The following is a 17,579-nucleotide window of genomic DNA, read 5'->3' as shown; positions in this document are numbered from 1 at the left end:
GACCCCCGCACTCATAATCGCGTCCCTACGTTTCCATATCGTATACAGGGTCGACGCCGATATCTTGTGCTGTCGTGCTATCTCAGACTTTGTCAACTTTCCATCTTAAACGTTTTTGATCTCGCTTGTACGGCCCCCGGTTCGTACGTACACCTCAGTCGTACATACAGATTTTCAGAAACCATGAAGAATTAGGCAAAAAAAAAAAAATGAAAGTGTAAGAAATACGTTAAAGTTTATTAAAATACAGTAGCAACCTGCAGCATTTATAACAAATACGAGCTACATACACATTGCGTCACAGTAAAAAATTAAAAAAAAGAGGGCCGCAAATTGATGGAAATTCACCGTAAAGCGCGCCGTACGCGGAGAAAGGTAATTAATTGTACTCGGTCAGCTGTTGTTACGGCGCGGCCCGCCGGCGGGCTCTCTCTGTTCGCTGAGCTGCGCATGCGCATTATAACTCACTCAACACTCCGCCCAGACTCGTGAACTTCCATCAGCAGCCAGCCAATAGACGCGAGCTTAGCGGGAAAAAATAAAAGTTCCATAGTTCATAGTTTTGTCCAGTTCTAATACCAGTAACATAAACGAATCGTCAAAAAAACGTAACAAAGCAGATATCTAAAAACAGTAAATAAATTCATGTACCCATAAAAAAGCTAAGCAGGTCATCAACAGGCAGTGTAGTCAATTCCAATCGCTATCTGTAGTCAAAATCCAAGAAGAAAAGCAAAAAATCGAAGTCCGAACAGCACTTATAAAAAATGTATTCCAAAAACTAAACACCGCGCACAAAGCTCTTACTGGGAATAATGATAATGGCGTATTGGTGTGACGTGTACAGCTGTGGCAAACCGTATGTATTCGTTACTGAGTAACGGGTGCGCCATCTAGTACCGAGTAACGAAACGTTACACACGGCTGTATCTCGTAACTCGCATTTTTCGTATGTTTTACGCATGCGCACGCATATTCGATGAATTTGCGATACAATGAACGATGTTTGTTTATTAAGTAAAGTATAATTTGGAAATTCGTCGTACAAGTTTTTTTACTGTTTATTAAAGGTATTGTGTGTGTAGACAAAGTTTGAGATTGGAACAGAAACAACGTGAGAAAGTATGTTTTACAAATTATAAATATGTATGTTTTTGTTGTTTATAATTGCGTATTTTCACGGTTTTTTGTTATCCTAAAAGAGATAATATTAAAAAGCCACTCTAATGAAATTTAATTGTTTCTTGGTTAACAATAACTATTAATTATCAAATATCGTTAATTGTTTATATTCTATTTATTATTATTTACGCGACGTCATACAGTACGCGTACGCAATACAACTCGATTCGTTGCTGCAACATAACATAGCATGTTATGCAGTATCAGAAGTAACGAGTAATGTAACAATACGATAGTAACGAGTACTAATTGTTATAGTAACGAATACATACGGGTATGCTTTTTTTCGTTACTTTTACACCTCTAGTGACGTGGTCACAAGTTGGAAAAACCTGGAGGATGGGAAAGGGAATATTTGGACACGTGTGATTATTGGCTAGCACTGTTACTATGCGGGCGTGATTGGAAGATATAGTGGTGAGTCAAGCCAGGGATAAGGAAGGTGGAGGGGGAAGCGGACAAAGAAACCCTTCATGACGTCATGTGTCGCGGACAGTCTATCTATCCAGGCGCGCGCAATGGCACGCACCTACACAATTCAGTTACAGCGCCCGGAGTTTTTAAACAATTTGAACAATTTTTTTTTATTTTTTCATGTTTGGACAGATGCAAAGGCACATATTAATGTATAGTACCTCCATTCTATTACTGACACCACAGAGTGTATTTTTTAATAAGTTTCCGTTACAATTTACTTTCATTTTTTGGAAATCTATGTTATTATTTTAATAAATTGGTGTTTTTTGATGGTTCCTGAAAACCTTTACGTTAAATCGCAGTTTTGGTTAAATCCGTGTTCGCAAAATCGGGGTTCTACTGTACCTACTTCTTTTGTCAAAGCTTTTTGCTTGGGGTGGTCAATACCCCCCATGTGACAAAATTAGCTAGCTTGTTGTTGCTCTTGTTAATTTTCAAGACAAATTATAACCTAAAAATACAGCAAAGATGTTAACATTCGGCAAACTTAAAAATAATATTCAACATTGAGTTCTTTATTTAGTCAGAGATTTATTTTAAACTATGTTTATGGACGAGTGTTGAATTTATGTTAATGTTTACAATATGTAATTTATTTTTTGTGATGTCTTTGTACTTTGTTTGTTTAATACGTATACGAAGTTGTTACATAACGTATTTTTATAATATAGAAATTAGTATGACGAAGATTTTTACTACAGTCAAACTTCTCTGAAACGACCCCTCACGGTTCCCAGGAATAGGGTCGTCATAGATGTTTTCCGAAATTTTCAGTTCATATACAACCCCCCCCCCCCCCCCCCCCCCGAACACCCACTTCACAAACCGCTACTCGCTAAGAAACCAGCCATACAATGGCAGGATGCTGTCACTCACAATGCTAGACGGCTTTGCTTTAAGGCAAAGATCCATAGTTTTGCAGGCACGAGGGAAATTATTTATCCCATGAATAGCACTGTCGGTAAAAAAAATGTAAATTACAGCATTATAAAATCAAGCATTGATTTTTGCAATTGTGGTAGAAAAAATTTTATCAAAAATTTATTAGATTCTAAATTTTAATTAAGAAATTTTTAAAAGTATTTCATATTTATAAGAACTGTACACGGTCTTTATTTTACATACAAATCAAATTGAGTATCCTTTACAATTCCTGTAGGCCAAAACTGAATATTATGTATAGAATTTAAATAATTTTAGTTTAAACCTTGTTATTGAAAGGACGCGTGTAGCTCTTGAAATGGACGAATGATGTGTTAGTTCAGCATTACGCCGCTAGATGTCAGGCACGATGAGTTTAGAGTTTGCCCGCTAGATGCCCCAACTATCGCAGAGGAGTTGTGGCGGGAATAAAATTTATTTTAAACGTTCGACTTCAAAACTGGTTTCGGTGAGAGTAAGTCATTGTGTTTTGAAGATAGAAAGAAGCCAATTTACGAAAACTCTTCCATTTCCTTCGAAATATATTGAGCAATGAAACATTTATTTCCTAATATTTCACAGATGTGATTTAACGATACTCTGTAGAACTTTAATTGTAAACATTTTATTATCTATCATGGCAAAATTTATTGTTTTTATAATAATAGTAATATTGCGTGAATCAAACGTGACCTATTATATAATATACATTCAAAATATATTATACATAATAAAACTAGGTATCTTTTCTGAAAGAAGTACTAGCAAAACTGTGTCATACCAACGTAGCAGTTGTGCGCTTACAAGCGTGCAATGTTTGCTAACACATTTTAATTATTTGGTTTCAAAACCGCATAAATGACTTTTCTTTATTTTACTTTTGTCAGCAACACGCGTCCTCTTTCGCCCCATGGTCCGCTCTGTATCAGGTCACGCAATATTTTGAATGTTATGGTAATTTTGGCAATTTCAAATTTGTGATTTTTGTGTAGTAAAGTATTTTTTAATTTTTATAATTTAATTTTTTTATAGTTGGTTGGTTTTCTAATGGTATATACCTTCCTTTATTTTCTATAATAAACTCGTCTTTTACTACTGGAATCTTTCCATAATATCTTCAAATTGCAATAACTATTTCTCTGCATAAGAAAGGTAATAAATCAAATATATAAAATTATCATCTGATAGCAGTTATGTCCAGTTTCGCAATAATATTTGAACAATGTGTTAAAATTATAGGTATGAAAATGATAAAATACTATCAAATTTACAACAGCCAGATGCACTGAAACAGATTTTGCTGATTTTTTTTTTAAAAAGATACCGATACAAGCAGGGGCGCAATAACAGGGGGGGGGGGGGGGCAAGGGTATTTCCCCCTCCCCCCCTCTGAAACCATGTAGTGGGGGCCAACGAGGGTAAAGAAAGTGCTGTGTAATCAATTTTTAGATAATAAAACTGCTTAAATAGCACCATTTTCCACCTTCAAATACAAATTTTCCCGGGGGAGGACTCCCCTTTGGAATTTTAGTTGTTGCGCCCCTGGATACAAGGCAATTGATGATGAATCAATAGGAATTTTTTGTAAAGCATCTAACACGATTTGACACGATTAATCAATGTATAATGTTGAATAAAAACATTATTTTAACTGGGAATAGTTTAAAAACACACCAATTATTTCAGTTTTATCTTAATGACATCAAGCATATAGTACCCATTCTGCTCAGCCTGAATGATGTAGGTCCACATTGTCAATTCTGATATCCAAACAGCAAATATCGGGGTTGCCCAAGGAAGCATTGTCCTGTCCTATTATTGAATAGGGTACATGAATGTTGCGGAAGAATCAGTAAAAATGTGTATCTCATTAGCTTTGCGGATGACGCTAACATAATTCCTTAAAAAAAAAAAAAAAACATATTTTCAAATGTACGAAAGTTTGTTTCAGAGAAACGTTTTAGATACTATTTAGATTTTCGATCAATTGTATCATATTTGGTAGTGAATTTAGTAAGGTAGTTAAGAAATGTTCTATTCTTTAGCCAATGTTTTTTACAATCCCTTACAGTATTGGTTGGTTGTATAAAGTATTATGTATTTCAGACGAAAGTTGTAGATAGGTACTATTTATTAAGTTTGCAGAAAATAAGAATGTATTTTATATTTCATGTGGCAAGAATATTATAATTTTTGTTTGTATTTCAATTCTTATCGTTTGAACTCCCTGCAACAATGTTTAGACTTATCCAAAATCGCTTTATAAACCTTTTTTAGAACACATCTAAAGTTTACAAACAATTTGAACTGATTTGATGGCGTGCCTGCTAAGAAAGTGAAGACATTTTTTTGTCCTCTAAGCCATTTTTATTTAACCTTGCAGTTATTTTGACAAAATGTTTTTGGTATAAATTGATAGAGATATATAATAACTCTTCATACGGATGCGGGGGTTATAGCAATTTACCTATTTAAAAAAAAAACCCTTCCCCATTTCTGCCCCATTGGTCAGATATTTGCCATTAACAAACTCGACCAAGATTTCTCTCTTTTTTTTTTATTAATTTGGAAATGCTTTGTGCAAAATTGCGTAGTTATCGTATTCATAAAAAAGTATGTTATATATATATATATATATATATATATATATATATATATATATATATATATATATATATATATATAAAATGTTTTGAGATGATGATTTTGGGGACACTGAACTATGTAACGGAAAACTTTGTAGTATTTTTCCGGAAGTCACACAGTGGTAACTGCTACAATAGGAAGTCTTTCTCCGAAATCTACCTAACTATAAAAATATATTACTTTTATGTTTTATGTCAATGATTTAAAGGCTAGCAAATTCATGCCAATACAATTGCATACAAACAGCATTTTTATAATCACTCTATTAATTGCGGCATTAATTTTTAGAGTTATAAACAAATTCAAATAAAAAAAATGAACAGTAAGTATTTAAATGAATAAACCACCTCAGTCACTACCGAAGAGTAGTTAAGATTCATCCTGTTCCTTGTATTTTTATCTTTGTATCCATTTTATATATCAAAACAACATGAAAAAAATAATTCATTATCGATCCAGAAACAACCAAAAAATACACATGCAGAGAACCACAAAAAAAAAAAAAAAAAAAAAAAAAATACTGCCTTAGAAAGGTTTCTGCAGTGGTTTTAAACTTATAATAGCCTTTCGTGTTTCATAAAATCAATTTGAAACTCTATTAAATTAAAATTAATTCTTCTAGATAAATTGAAGATTGTAAGGCCGTGTCCGTATTCGCCTGAAGTATATAATACTATATGTACTTGTCCCTGGAAGTTACATCACAAGGGCTGCATAACTGGAAATGAAGTATATTCAAGTACGCAAGTAAACAAATCTGTGTACTTCTCATGTAGGCCTACTTCCAGTTGAAAACACGTCACCAATTTGAAAAACAATTTGTAGGTTATATTTGATTTAAAAAATTTAAGAACTCTTAAAAACATAAACCATTTTTATTATAAATTTAATTAAAACATTATTTATACACTCTTACAAAGAAGTTTAAACAAATACTGCACATACACAGCCTACCGTTGGTAACTACAAAACGTAGGTAAAATAATAAATTTAATTGCCGTAAATTCGCGGGTCAGCAATTAAGTGTTATTAATGACTTTTTTGGCTAAAATTTTTTTTCTCAATAAAAATTGTGTGCAAAACTAAAATGTAAACATCCCTTTTGGCTAGATAGTACCGTGTGAAGAGGCCAAACATTGAACCTGTCCAGATTCGTGAAGGGCAAGTGAAGTACGTAAGGTTGCAAGCTCATAACTACATACCGTATTTACTCGTATATAGGTCGCCATCGCAGATAGGTCGCACCCATAATTTGAGGTCTTGAATTTGGTATTTAAGATTCCCCCCATATAGGTCGCACCGGTAATTCATTACCGCGCCGTGCGCCGTGCGCGGAGAAAGGTCATCGTACTCGATCAGCTGCTGTTACGGCGCGCCTGCTGGCTCTCTTTGTTCACTGAGCTGCGCATGCGCAGTATAACTCACTCAACGCTCCGCCCAGACTCATGACCTTGCATCAGCAGCCAGCCAATAGATGCGAGCTTAGCGGAAAAAAATATAAGCTCCACCTCCCCTGTACCAGTTTTGTCCAGTTCTAATACCAGTTTATTGGTATACGCACCAGTTTTCTCGCTGCCGTGACATGTTCAAGTTTACGTCCATCTTGATGTCTTGATACCAATAATTAATTAATTACGATCCCTAGAAATAAATTGTTAGTTTAAAAAATATGTGTCAACTGTACAATACTTCCGAAATTATAAAATACGTATAAAACAGTTACCAAGACTCCGCTCATTTAATCTTGTGAAGTTTGTCTCGTACCAGTATTTCGGCTAAGTTGTGACATAAATACAGTATCAGAAATTAACAATCAGCCACGTTCAGTTCATACATTCCTGAGTTTACGTTTTTCCCTCGTGCATTTTAGATTGTCTCCTGCTATAATTACTTGGACTTTTACACGCCTAGGCTTAAATTATTACATGTTTAGAAATAAAAGCAACTTTTCATGTTATAAAATATGTATATTTTGCGATTTAAAATGTTCATTGCCGACTATAAACGTTACGTTTTTCACGATGTTTTTAGGCCTACTAGCTAATCTTATCTACTCTTAAAGTACCCACAGTATTTTCTGGTTGTTTATGGTTGTTACGTGACGTAAATAGCGGGATGGATTCAATTTTTGAGTCGTAATTTGCGTGAAAGTATTGTATTGGACTAAATGGGAACCAAACGGGACCTGAAGAATATAGTGCAAATAACGGGAAAACGTAAATAACGGTAACATAAATAAGGGGTTTCGCTGTATGTGTACATTGTAAATAAATTTGCCTATACCTATATAAACTTCTTTTTCGCATTTTAAAGCAAAATATTGCAAAAAAAAAATTCATCAGAAATTTTTAAAATTTTTTTCTTCACATATAGGTCGCACTTCATTTTTCCCCCATCAAATCTGGTAAAATTGCCGCGACCTATATGCGAGTAAATACGGTACTTGAATTCGGATCGGCCTAAATAAACATGTTAGTAGTAGTATTATAGTTTGGTTGCTCCGAGCCCAGGCTTCAGGATGAGGATTGAGGATGGGGTCAATGACCTATTGTTCTGGCGTTACAGCGGCAATATTTGGTGTCAAAATTCTGAAAAAAAATTCATATTTCGAGGGAAAAATTCCCGTTTTGAGGGAAAATTTCACGTTTTAGTTATCAAAACTGTCAACGGCTTTGAAATTCCTAAAAGCGGCTTAAATTCCTTAGCGTCAAGCCGTTCTAAGCCGTCAAGGTCATGACCTTGACAATTAGGATGACATCACCGCAATTTTGAATTATCTCGTAACTGTTGCAATTATTGTGTGTATAAAAATTAAACTAAATGGCGGTAGCGCACTCTAGCAAACGTAAACAAGATGACGAATTTGATATCATAATCCAAGATGGTGGGTGTGACGTCATACTAGCTGGCGATAGACACACACGCACGCACGCACGCACATGACACCCCGCTGGGCGATAAGGAATTCTAAGAAAAGCGCGTTCTTTCCTCCTACTCCTCCACCACCACCCCCCTCAACGCTCCAGAGCTCATCCATACAGCTAGTGCTCTCTATCAAGAATTTTAGAACTACGTGTGGTGTGTTCTTTCTTTGCACGCTCGGGAGAAACTCAGGATCTTAGCCTTAAACCCACTTCAACCTTCATGACAAGTCCGTCGCCCTACAGGCCACCTCTAAAGAAAATATGTCAATAGACAGTTTATTTTTACTGGTTAGTTTACATGTACGTTTTCTGCTTGCCGTAGTTAAATACACTAGAACCCCGGATTTAAAAAAGCAGTGATTTTATGAATACATTCTCGGGAACCGTCAAAAAATTGGACATTTTGACCAAAACATGAAAATCAGAAAAAAAAATTAAAAAAAAAAAAAAAAAACGAAATGAAATATCATTAAAATCTGTTAATTTTAACCCTTATCCGGAGACGTGGGGTCTCCGTGACCCCAGCAAAACTTTAACTCGCTGCCATCTATGTGCAGTTCAAGGCACTTGCTTGTGGTGCCATCTACCTTAAGCTTGAATATCACATAGTCTCCTCCTGCAGTGTCAGATTTGTTTACGCTGTCTGGCGCTAGATATCAGGTCGCAAAGTTAACTTGGGGTCGTAGTGGCACCACGTCACCAGATATGTTTCTATCTCAGAAGTGATAAAATGGCTTCTAAACGAACATGTGTGCGTGTGGGCGATCCAGACTATGATGAAACTATTTATAAGTGGTTGAAAGATATTTTTAGTGACTTAAGTGATGAAAGTGTGTGTGGAAAAGCAATGTTTGATGATTGCAGAGCAAACATGTGCAAATACTGAACTACAGTGACTATTCGTACAAATTTAATTTTTTTAAAAATATTCGACTAATATATTTTATGTAAAAATGCCATTTTCAAAATATATAAGTATGCATGTGCTTTCTAGTTAGCTAGATTATATATTTTGTTGTGGTTTAACCATTGGTTATGCAAGGAAAATATTTGGGGGGGAAAAAGTAATTTCTTTTTGTTGGGAAAATTTATCTGTTGTAGATTTTATGACAAAGTCTTATTATTCGTTGAAGTTTTCTAGATTTTGTTTTGTCACTATATCGATATTGAATAACAAATAAAACTTTTAGGCTACCATCTGCTTATTTTTTTTTAAAAAGCAATTATTACAAATAGGCATTTTTAGATTTATTTCAGCAAGCACCAATAGAAAAAATTGTATTTTATAATTGTTAAATAATTATTTACTAATTTATTTTTAAATTTAATTAATAAGTATAAAAAATGCATGAAATAATTTTACATGGAACAAAAATAATTTCTAATCGGTTAATTTCTACAAAACATTTTGGGGTCTGAGGGGCACCACGTCACCAGATATGTCAAATATTTTCACGTCTCCGGCTAAGGGTTAACACACAGCATATTTTTGTGTCGGCTTTAATACTTCCAATAATGTTCATGTAAGAATAACAAAAAAATTAAGGGACATTTCCTTTAAAAATATGGCAGCAGTAGGTTCTGCAACGCGAGTGGGCGCACACGAAGCTCGCCCGGCTGGCTGGCGGCAGCGGCTTCATGACGCATAAACTCACCCCTCCTTCCTCTCGGTAACATTCTTCAAGGCTAGCTCATCCCTCCCAGACACACAAACCATCTAGTGTCCTCCCTTATAACACCCCAACTTCGCTCTCCTTTGAAAAACCTTCAGTGAGAAAATGCTCTTTTCACCCTCCCTTCTCCCGTAAAATTGGGCTATTATGAGGGAGGGGTAAGACCGTTGTAAATATTTTCGGACCCCTCCCACCCCACTAAAACACGCCCAAAAAAAAAGTACGTCAAAATATGTCACTTTTCACACCAAGTTTGAGTTTAGTCATCTCTGGCAAGGAATTTACAAGCTTTCAAACTTAAATATAAATGTATTTTAATAGCAAGGGTCCTATGAAAAGGAATGTAGAATCCCAATGATGCGACCCCTCACGGTTTCCGGAAAAAACGGACTTATAAACGGAATGGTCGCAATAGAGAATTCGGGCCAATTCCCCCCCCCCCCCCCCCCCCCCTAAATATATCCAGGGATGCAACAACTAAATTTCCACAGGAGGGGGGGGGCAATATACCTTTTTATAAAGAATCATCTATCCCCCCTATTGAGGCGGGGGGTCGGGGGGCCCTCCCCCGGGAAAAATTGTATTTGAAGGTGGAAAATGGTGCTATTTAAGCAGTTTTATTATCTAAAAATTGATTACACAGCACTTTCTTTGCCCCGTTTGCCCCCACTTCAAGGTTTCAGAGGGGGGGCAAAATACCCTTGCCCCCCCTGTTGTTGCGCCCCTGAATATATCCAAATACATAAAATACTCGCGCTAAAGGAATTCGCGTCATGCGAGTTCGGCTATGCTAGCCGGCTGGTGGTTATTTTCGTTCAAAACGTGGCGAAGGAACTTGTGTGGATTAGGTAGAAAACATTCGGCTATAAACGAACAATATAAGAACAATGCTATCCTGAAATGCTGTGACATGTTTTTGGAGTAGATAATCACAGGGACAGACCGACAGGATGCGCTCCCGCCCTTGCCGTCAGCGATGTTTATTTTGACAGCTCAAGCAATTATCTTTCCCACGTCGCTTCGCAGCGCAAAAAAAGAAGAAAAAAAACACGTTGGAATGCACATGGAAAAGTAACTATGCAGTAAAATAAATATATTTACGGCCCTGCTAAATTTTTCTATTCAATAAAATTCGAGGCATTAGTGATTTTTCAGCAGAAACTGCTGTGTGACTAATAAACAAATTGTATCATAATGACTTAAACTTATAAAGTATTTATTGACAGCGAAGGACAGTCGTATAAGCCCATAAAAATATTTATTTTACCGAGAATGGACTATACAACCTGTCTTTTGTCACACACGGTGTGGGAGGGGAGGAGGATGCTGGCCGGACGAGTTTCTTACGCTCTCGCAGAAGCTACTACAGCGGCTTTTCCTGGGGGGCGGGTAAGATAACATGACAGCTGAGACGGCTTTTCGTGCGATAGTGGACGCGCCGAGCTTGGCTAGACACTGCCGCGTTGACAGTCCAGCTCTCGCCAAGATAAACGTGAACACATAGCGCCCAACAAAGTGTAACAGACTTGTTTTTTCAGCCGAAATTACTCAAATTTTCGACTTTCTCTGCTCAAATTTTTCACGGTATCTCAAAAAACGGTCGTATAAACGGAATGGACGCATCAGAGGGGGGTCGCATCGGCGGGATTCTACTGTACCGAATAAAATCAAGCTGCTGTCACCAAACAAAGCATAAAACGGCCCAATGCGTGGTTGCTGCGGTATTGCTCTCGCGAGAGGCGAGACGTGGAATGTTAGAAGAAAGATAAATGCGGGGGAGACAGACGGCAGCCTGTGTGTTTCCTGTGTGGGGAATAAGTGGCATAGCCTTTTTTTTTTTTTTTGCTGGGAGAAGCGATCTTTTTCTATCAACCCACGGGAAAAGATAATTGCTTGAGCTGTCAAAATAAACATCGCTGCGGCAGTTAAAACAAGTCGGCACTCTGCAAGAGAAACGCAGTAACACGCTACTCACCACAAGAAACTTATATTCTGTCCGATTTTCTTCGGATTTTCGGCAATTTTTTCACGGTTCCTTGAAATCGGGTTGTAATAGAGAAGTGGTCGCAATAAATGGGGTCGCAACAAAAAGGTTTTACTGTATTTAAAAAAAATAGTTTTTCCGAGGTACTATCCCGAAGAGAAAAATTATTTTCCCGAAGTTCGGGAATGGTTTTTTCCCCCGACTTTTATCCCAAATTTCGGGATCCCGTCCACCCCTAATTTTTTATTACTTCAATACTGTATTTTAAAAAAGAAGTGTAGTACAGCTTTGCCGAGAAACCATATTTACAATTTTATTTGACTTCGCGAATGTTCTAAACATTCAATTTCATACTCGCTTGGGTCAAAAAACTAGTATTTGCAGAGGCCTAATTAGAAGTAATATTTTTTTCCTCTAAATTATTTACTGCTCAGCAAATTGGTAAATGCAGCAGCATTTACAATGGTTCTGTGCAGGAGAATGCTGTGCAATGTTAAGCTACCCAGCTCACCAAGGTCATTTAATAATAATTATTTAATTATTTATAATAAAAGTTTCCACAAATTCTGGGTCAAATTTTTGAATAGTTAAAATGCAAAATGGAAATTATGGCTTGAACAACATACTAAGTTCTGTATATAAGTCTTGTGTAATGAGGGATTGGACACCATCATACTGGATTTTCAATTATTTTATCACAGCTTTTATTACAGCTTAAGCTAGGAGTATTGGGTATTTGTGAAAATTTACTATAACATTTGCCATCTCAATTTTTATTATTTGTTACCAATAAATACAGCAAGTGGTACTCATCCACAAAAAAAAAGTAAATGAAAGAATGGAGCAAGTATGAAGCTAGGAAGATTTGTTTTCTACAACACAGTACACGCATGCTTTATATGTGTAACAAATAATTTGTGATTATGACTAAAAGTATTTAAAAATACTCTATTTTGAAGTATAAAATCAGTTGATGCAAAAATAAGAAAATATCTTGAAAATTTCCCAGTTTAAGAAAATGCATTGCCAGGTTTTTTTTTATTATTATTATTTTACACTACATCTTACCGTATTTTGCATTTGTGAAGTGTAGAAAAAAAAATAGATTACAAAATATTTGATAAGTTAGCATTTGACTCAAATTTTGTTTTAAATAAATAAAAACCTAATTTGCAGAAGCTTAAGCTCAGCACGGCAACCTTGACGCAAGTGCAGTAGTTCCTATACCGCGGAGATGCAGGAGAGCGGAGGAGAGCGGAGGTCACCTGGGGCACGGTCTGCGGGAGGTGGTCGCCGCCCATGAGCAGCAGGCCGCCCACCGCGGTGATCCCCGAGATGGCGTTGGTGACGGACATGAGCGGGGAGTGCAGCGCCGGCGTGACCCCCCACACCGTGTGGTAGCCCACGAGGCCCGACAGAGCGAACGTGGTCATCATGGTGGTGAACGCGCCGTTGGGCGAGACCACGCCCAGGCCCAGCATGCCCGTCAGGCCTGCAGCAGGACGGAATAGTCACCTCCTGCAGGGCTTTTTAATACCAACATGGATGATTCTAAATTCCACATACCCCTATTGTGAAGATAGGATTTTACATGCTTTGATTTGCACCAAAATTTAAAAAGAAATTCAGTAAACCCCTTTTAAGGAAATCCAACATAAGAATATTTCGAACTTAATTGGATAAAAAAAATTAGCACTTGTCCTATAAATATACATGTGTGAAGACCAGTATTTTTTTACTCGAACAAAAGTCGAAGACAAAGTCAAAAATGAAAATCACATAAATATTTTATCAAATTAAGAAAAATCCATAAATAAAACTTTGTGTGCTTGAATAAAAACAGTGTCAACTGCTGCAGTTACTATGCTCGGGGTTTGTTCTGGTCAGTCACTGTGCATCATCAAGCGGACATGCTGCAATACACTGTGGATGTTATTTGTGACCCCTAGAGAAATCAAATCCAACTTTTACTTTGTTCTGCTCTAACAAAAAAAAATCACGGTAATCTTCAAAGAATTTTCAATTACTTGAAGACAAAGTTGAAAAAAATGTATCTTTGATTTGACTTTGACATGCCAAAGCTTGGCCGACACAAACGGCTCACCTCCGGTGTACAACAAGGCATCGGCGAGTGTCTTGTTGAACTGGTTGGGTGGCTGTGGCGGGGCGACCCCGGGTGCGGCAGCGGCGGAGGGTGCGGCAGCGGCGGAGGGGGCGGCCGCCAGGGAGGGAGGAGGGGGGGGCGGCCACAGCAGCTTGCCCTCGTGCAGCACGATGCTGCCCCGCACCACTTCGTCCTCCAGGTTCACGTGGAAGTGGTTCTTCTCGCCTTCAAGCACAGGTCTCCACGTCACAACATGGCAGGTCTGCACTCACAGGAGCCGGCTGCCCTACCCGAGACGGCCAGCCTGAAGAATGGGCGAGGTGAGATGAGATATGAAGCACCCTAAGAAAACCCACAGTCCGCCTTGTTTCCCACTTACGCAAAATCCAGGTTCGAACCCGCCGGGAACTGAACCTGAATCAACTTGGTGGGAGGCAAGTGTTCTGAATATTCTACCACCAAGCCTATAATCATGATCAGGGTGTCTACCAGATCTAGTAAATGAAATTCCCTGATTTTTCCAGGTTTTCCAGGTCTAAAACTGAACTTTTCCAGGTTTTCTGTAACACAATTACGACATTCCACGAAACTGAAAAAAACTGCATAACAAGACATTGACGGGTTTCAAAATATTTCAACTCACTTAAATTAGTAAAAGAAATACCTTCTTCAAGACGTGGCCAAAGTGACTCAATTGATGGCAAATAAAACATGCTGCTACAAATATTTCACACACTTACTTTTACAAAAACATAAGTAAAAGGAAGCTCCCATCAATTTCGCAGTGACTCAACTTTTGCGTCTATTGCACTTGCTTCAGAACGAGCCAAATCAAACACTTGAGCCTTCTTCAACTGCAATGCCTTGATCTCCTCTTCAACTCTTCTTTTTTCTGCCTTTTCTGCTTCCTTTTCTTTTTGTTTTGTTTGCAGGGCTTCCTTACGCCTACAACTAGCATTTCTTACATACTGTAACATGGACTTGGTGATATCAACATGCTCTACACCTCCAGAACGTTGAACAAAGTCGTACATCTGTCTTTGTGCAATCAGTATTTCTTCCTGCAAGTTTTCAGTCAGCAAATTAGAATTTACTGAAAATCCTCTTTCCAATGATGCATTTCCATGGGAAAGTACCAACATCATCCTCACAAACTTTAGAAGGCCTGTTTTGGCAGCTACTGTATGTGCCTTAAGAATGAGCATCCACAAGTGATCAAGGCGCCAGTCTTCTCGAGAAAAAGACGAGAAAAGTCTTTCAGAATCTTGCGAGGAACATACCAACTGATATGATCACTCAATGTTATCAGCTTCTTGTCCTTATAGCCACTTGTTTTGAAGACAACATTCTAAACTATAATTCACACGCTGTTTCTTCACACCCGAATTTAAAGCCACAGACGGACATAAGCAGGAAATTCCCTTGGTAAGTTTGTACTTCAGGGGACTTTTGTCTTGAAGTTTTTTTACCATAACCTTTAGACAAGTCCTAACATTTTTCAGTAACAGGACAGACTTTACTGGTAATTTCTCTTTCTTGATGGCATGGCGTACTGCATAACCCAATTTGATATTGTTAGCAGTCAATAGATTTTCCTGGTTATCTACATCCAATCGAGATACATTGTGTTTCTCCCTAAAGCTCTTCAGTACCTCTGGTTTCAAAAACTTTCCTGCCAAAGCTAATAAAATGTCTACCAGTGAATCATAGAGAAAAGGTGCCATGGGTGCTTCACTTTGGAACATTGTGAGAAACAATTCCAGCTCTGATGCCAAGGAGTAGAAGAATGTAAATTTTACTTTCTTCAAGAGCACTTTTCACTACACTGAAAGACACAGATGAAATAGAAACTTCACTAACAAATTTCTTTAGGTGGGGTAACGTTTTCATGGCACACTCAGCAACTGCAGTATTCAATCTGATTGCACAAAATTTCTTGGAAAAAAGCTCTGATCCAGTTATTCTAATGTAATCTGCCCTCCTTGCAGGTAGGTACATGCATAAACAAATAGTAACTGTGCCTCAAAAAACTAAGAACGTCCAATTGTATAGCAGAAATTCCAGTTTTGAAAGCACCATGGACCGTATGAAGCCCACAGCTACCAATTTTGTAGCAACGATGGCGAATCTTCACCAGAAGTGTCTGTGATATGTATTTTCAAAGCTAACAAAAATGCCCAGTTTACGTTGAGGGCATCCATTGATGCACCTGTCGGTATAATCCGAACGTGGGAAGCACATGCTGCAGCACGTCACGTCAGCAGGATAACAGACCAGCTTGAACCATTTTGTATCACATGATTTAACGCCACTTCCGAATCCGATGGTAAATAAAAGAAAATGGACGTGGGAACTGTTCGTTATTTTCCATTCAAAAATAAAAAAATGGGGCGCGATTCACTTGATGCTACGTCAATGCAAGCAGATCAATAAACAAAAAACGTATTGCCAACTACAACCTACCAAACAAAAATTCCCTGATTTTTAAAAAAATTCCCTGATTTTTCCAGGTTTTCCAGGGTCAGTAGACACCCTGCATGATCTATATACATAATTGACTATTAAACTGTAGATCATAGACTTCCGTAGCTAGAGTCGCTAACTACTTGTTGCTTTTGTGTTGGGACTAAAGTTTGAGGAAATTAATGTGTACTTGAGATTTCGGCATGTCTTGTTGCAGCCATCTTCAAGGGAAATTAACAAGTGTAGGCCTAGAGTTCTAGCACAGTTTTTATAAAGGACTACTCACAGTGAACTCTGACTGATACCTATGGGCGGACATGATTGGAGGTGGCTTGTAGCTTATAACTCTCAATATATTTGTCTTTTCAGCACCACCATGCATCAAGGGGACTAAAAAATTGATATCAAAAATTCTGCATAAACATAACAAAAAAGCAATTCAGAATCCAGTCAATAAAATGAATTCTTATCTCGGCAGTTAGGGACTGTGAAAGACAAATAACTTTCTAAGAAACTCTCCAGTGTTTATAAAGTGCAATGCTCCTGTAAGAAGACATATTTACGTCATAACTATCAGAAAGATTTTCACTGGTATAAAATAAAATTTTGTAGATATCAAATGCAACAAGAATCTCTCAGCCATATCACAAGACAAAAATTAAACAGGACATGATACACTTCAAGAAAGCCCAACACAATGCAAATATTTACAACTAAAGCCACAGAGTAATACGAAAAGTTATATACATAAGAAAATAAAAGAAATATATAATCCGAGAAGACAGGTGGATTAGGTAATATCTGGAGTTCTTTGCTTCACTATTATCATGAATGGTCATCATCCAAAAATATTCCTCTGTCAATGCTGCATCACCTCAGCTAACTCCACCTGACTGGCCAGATCAACTGCCATCCCAGCTGCCCAATGGGGCCAATCACAGCTTGGCTGGGAACGGCAGTATGTAAATACTTTGCCATAACACCAGGCCTTCAGTTGTTAATCGCCCTGCAGATGGCTGTAAACCCAGAGTCTTCGGGACCACAGCAATGCCAGATTAGCAATTTGGCTACATTATTTTTCATTTATTTATTTATTCAACACTTGTGACATGTCTACGAACAGTTTATAACCTTAGTAGCAGCACAACAATTGTTAGCAAAATGACAATATACACAATTACAAAACTACTACACATATAGTATTG

At 37.5% G+C, this 17,579-nt stretch overlaps 1 protein-coding gene across 2 annotated transcripts in view; it reads right to left on the bottom strand.

The window, feature by feature from the left end:
* Positions 1-17,579, bottom strand: part of LOC134537931 (NAD(P) transhydrogenase, mitochondrial-like) — a 183,244-nt gene that overhangs the window by 96,550 nt on the left and 69,115 nt on the right. For both annotated transcript variants that reach the window (XM_063378907.1, XM_063378908.1), the window contains exons 9-10: positions 13,912-14,136; positions 13,073-13,299 (exon numbers count right to left, since the gene is read on the bottom strand). In XM_063378907.1, coding sequence (XP_063234977.1) covers positions 13,073-13,299; positions 13,912-14,136 — 452 coding nt within the window. The remainder of the gene's footprint in view (positions 1-13,072; positions 13,300-13,911; positions 14,137-17,579) is intronic.

The sequence above is a fragment of the Bacillus rossius genome, chromosome 12 (genome assembly GCF_032445375.1).
Source record: "Bacillus rossius redtenbacheri isolate Brsri chromosome 12, Brsri_v3, whole genome shotgun sequence".
NCBI lineage: Eukaryota > Metazoa > Arthropoda > Insecta > Phasmatodea > Bacillidae > Bacillus > Bacillus rossius.
The sequence above is the reverse complement of the archived record's forward strand: the minus strand, read 5'-3'. Positions and strand labels throughout refer to the sequence as shown.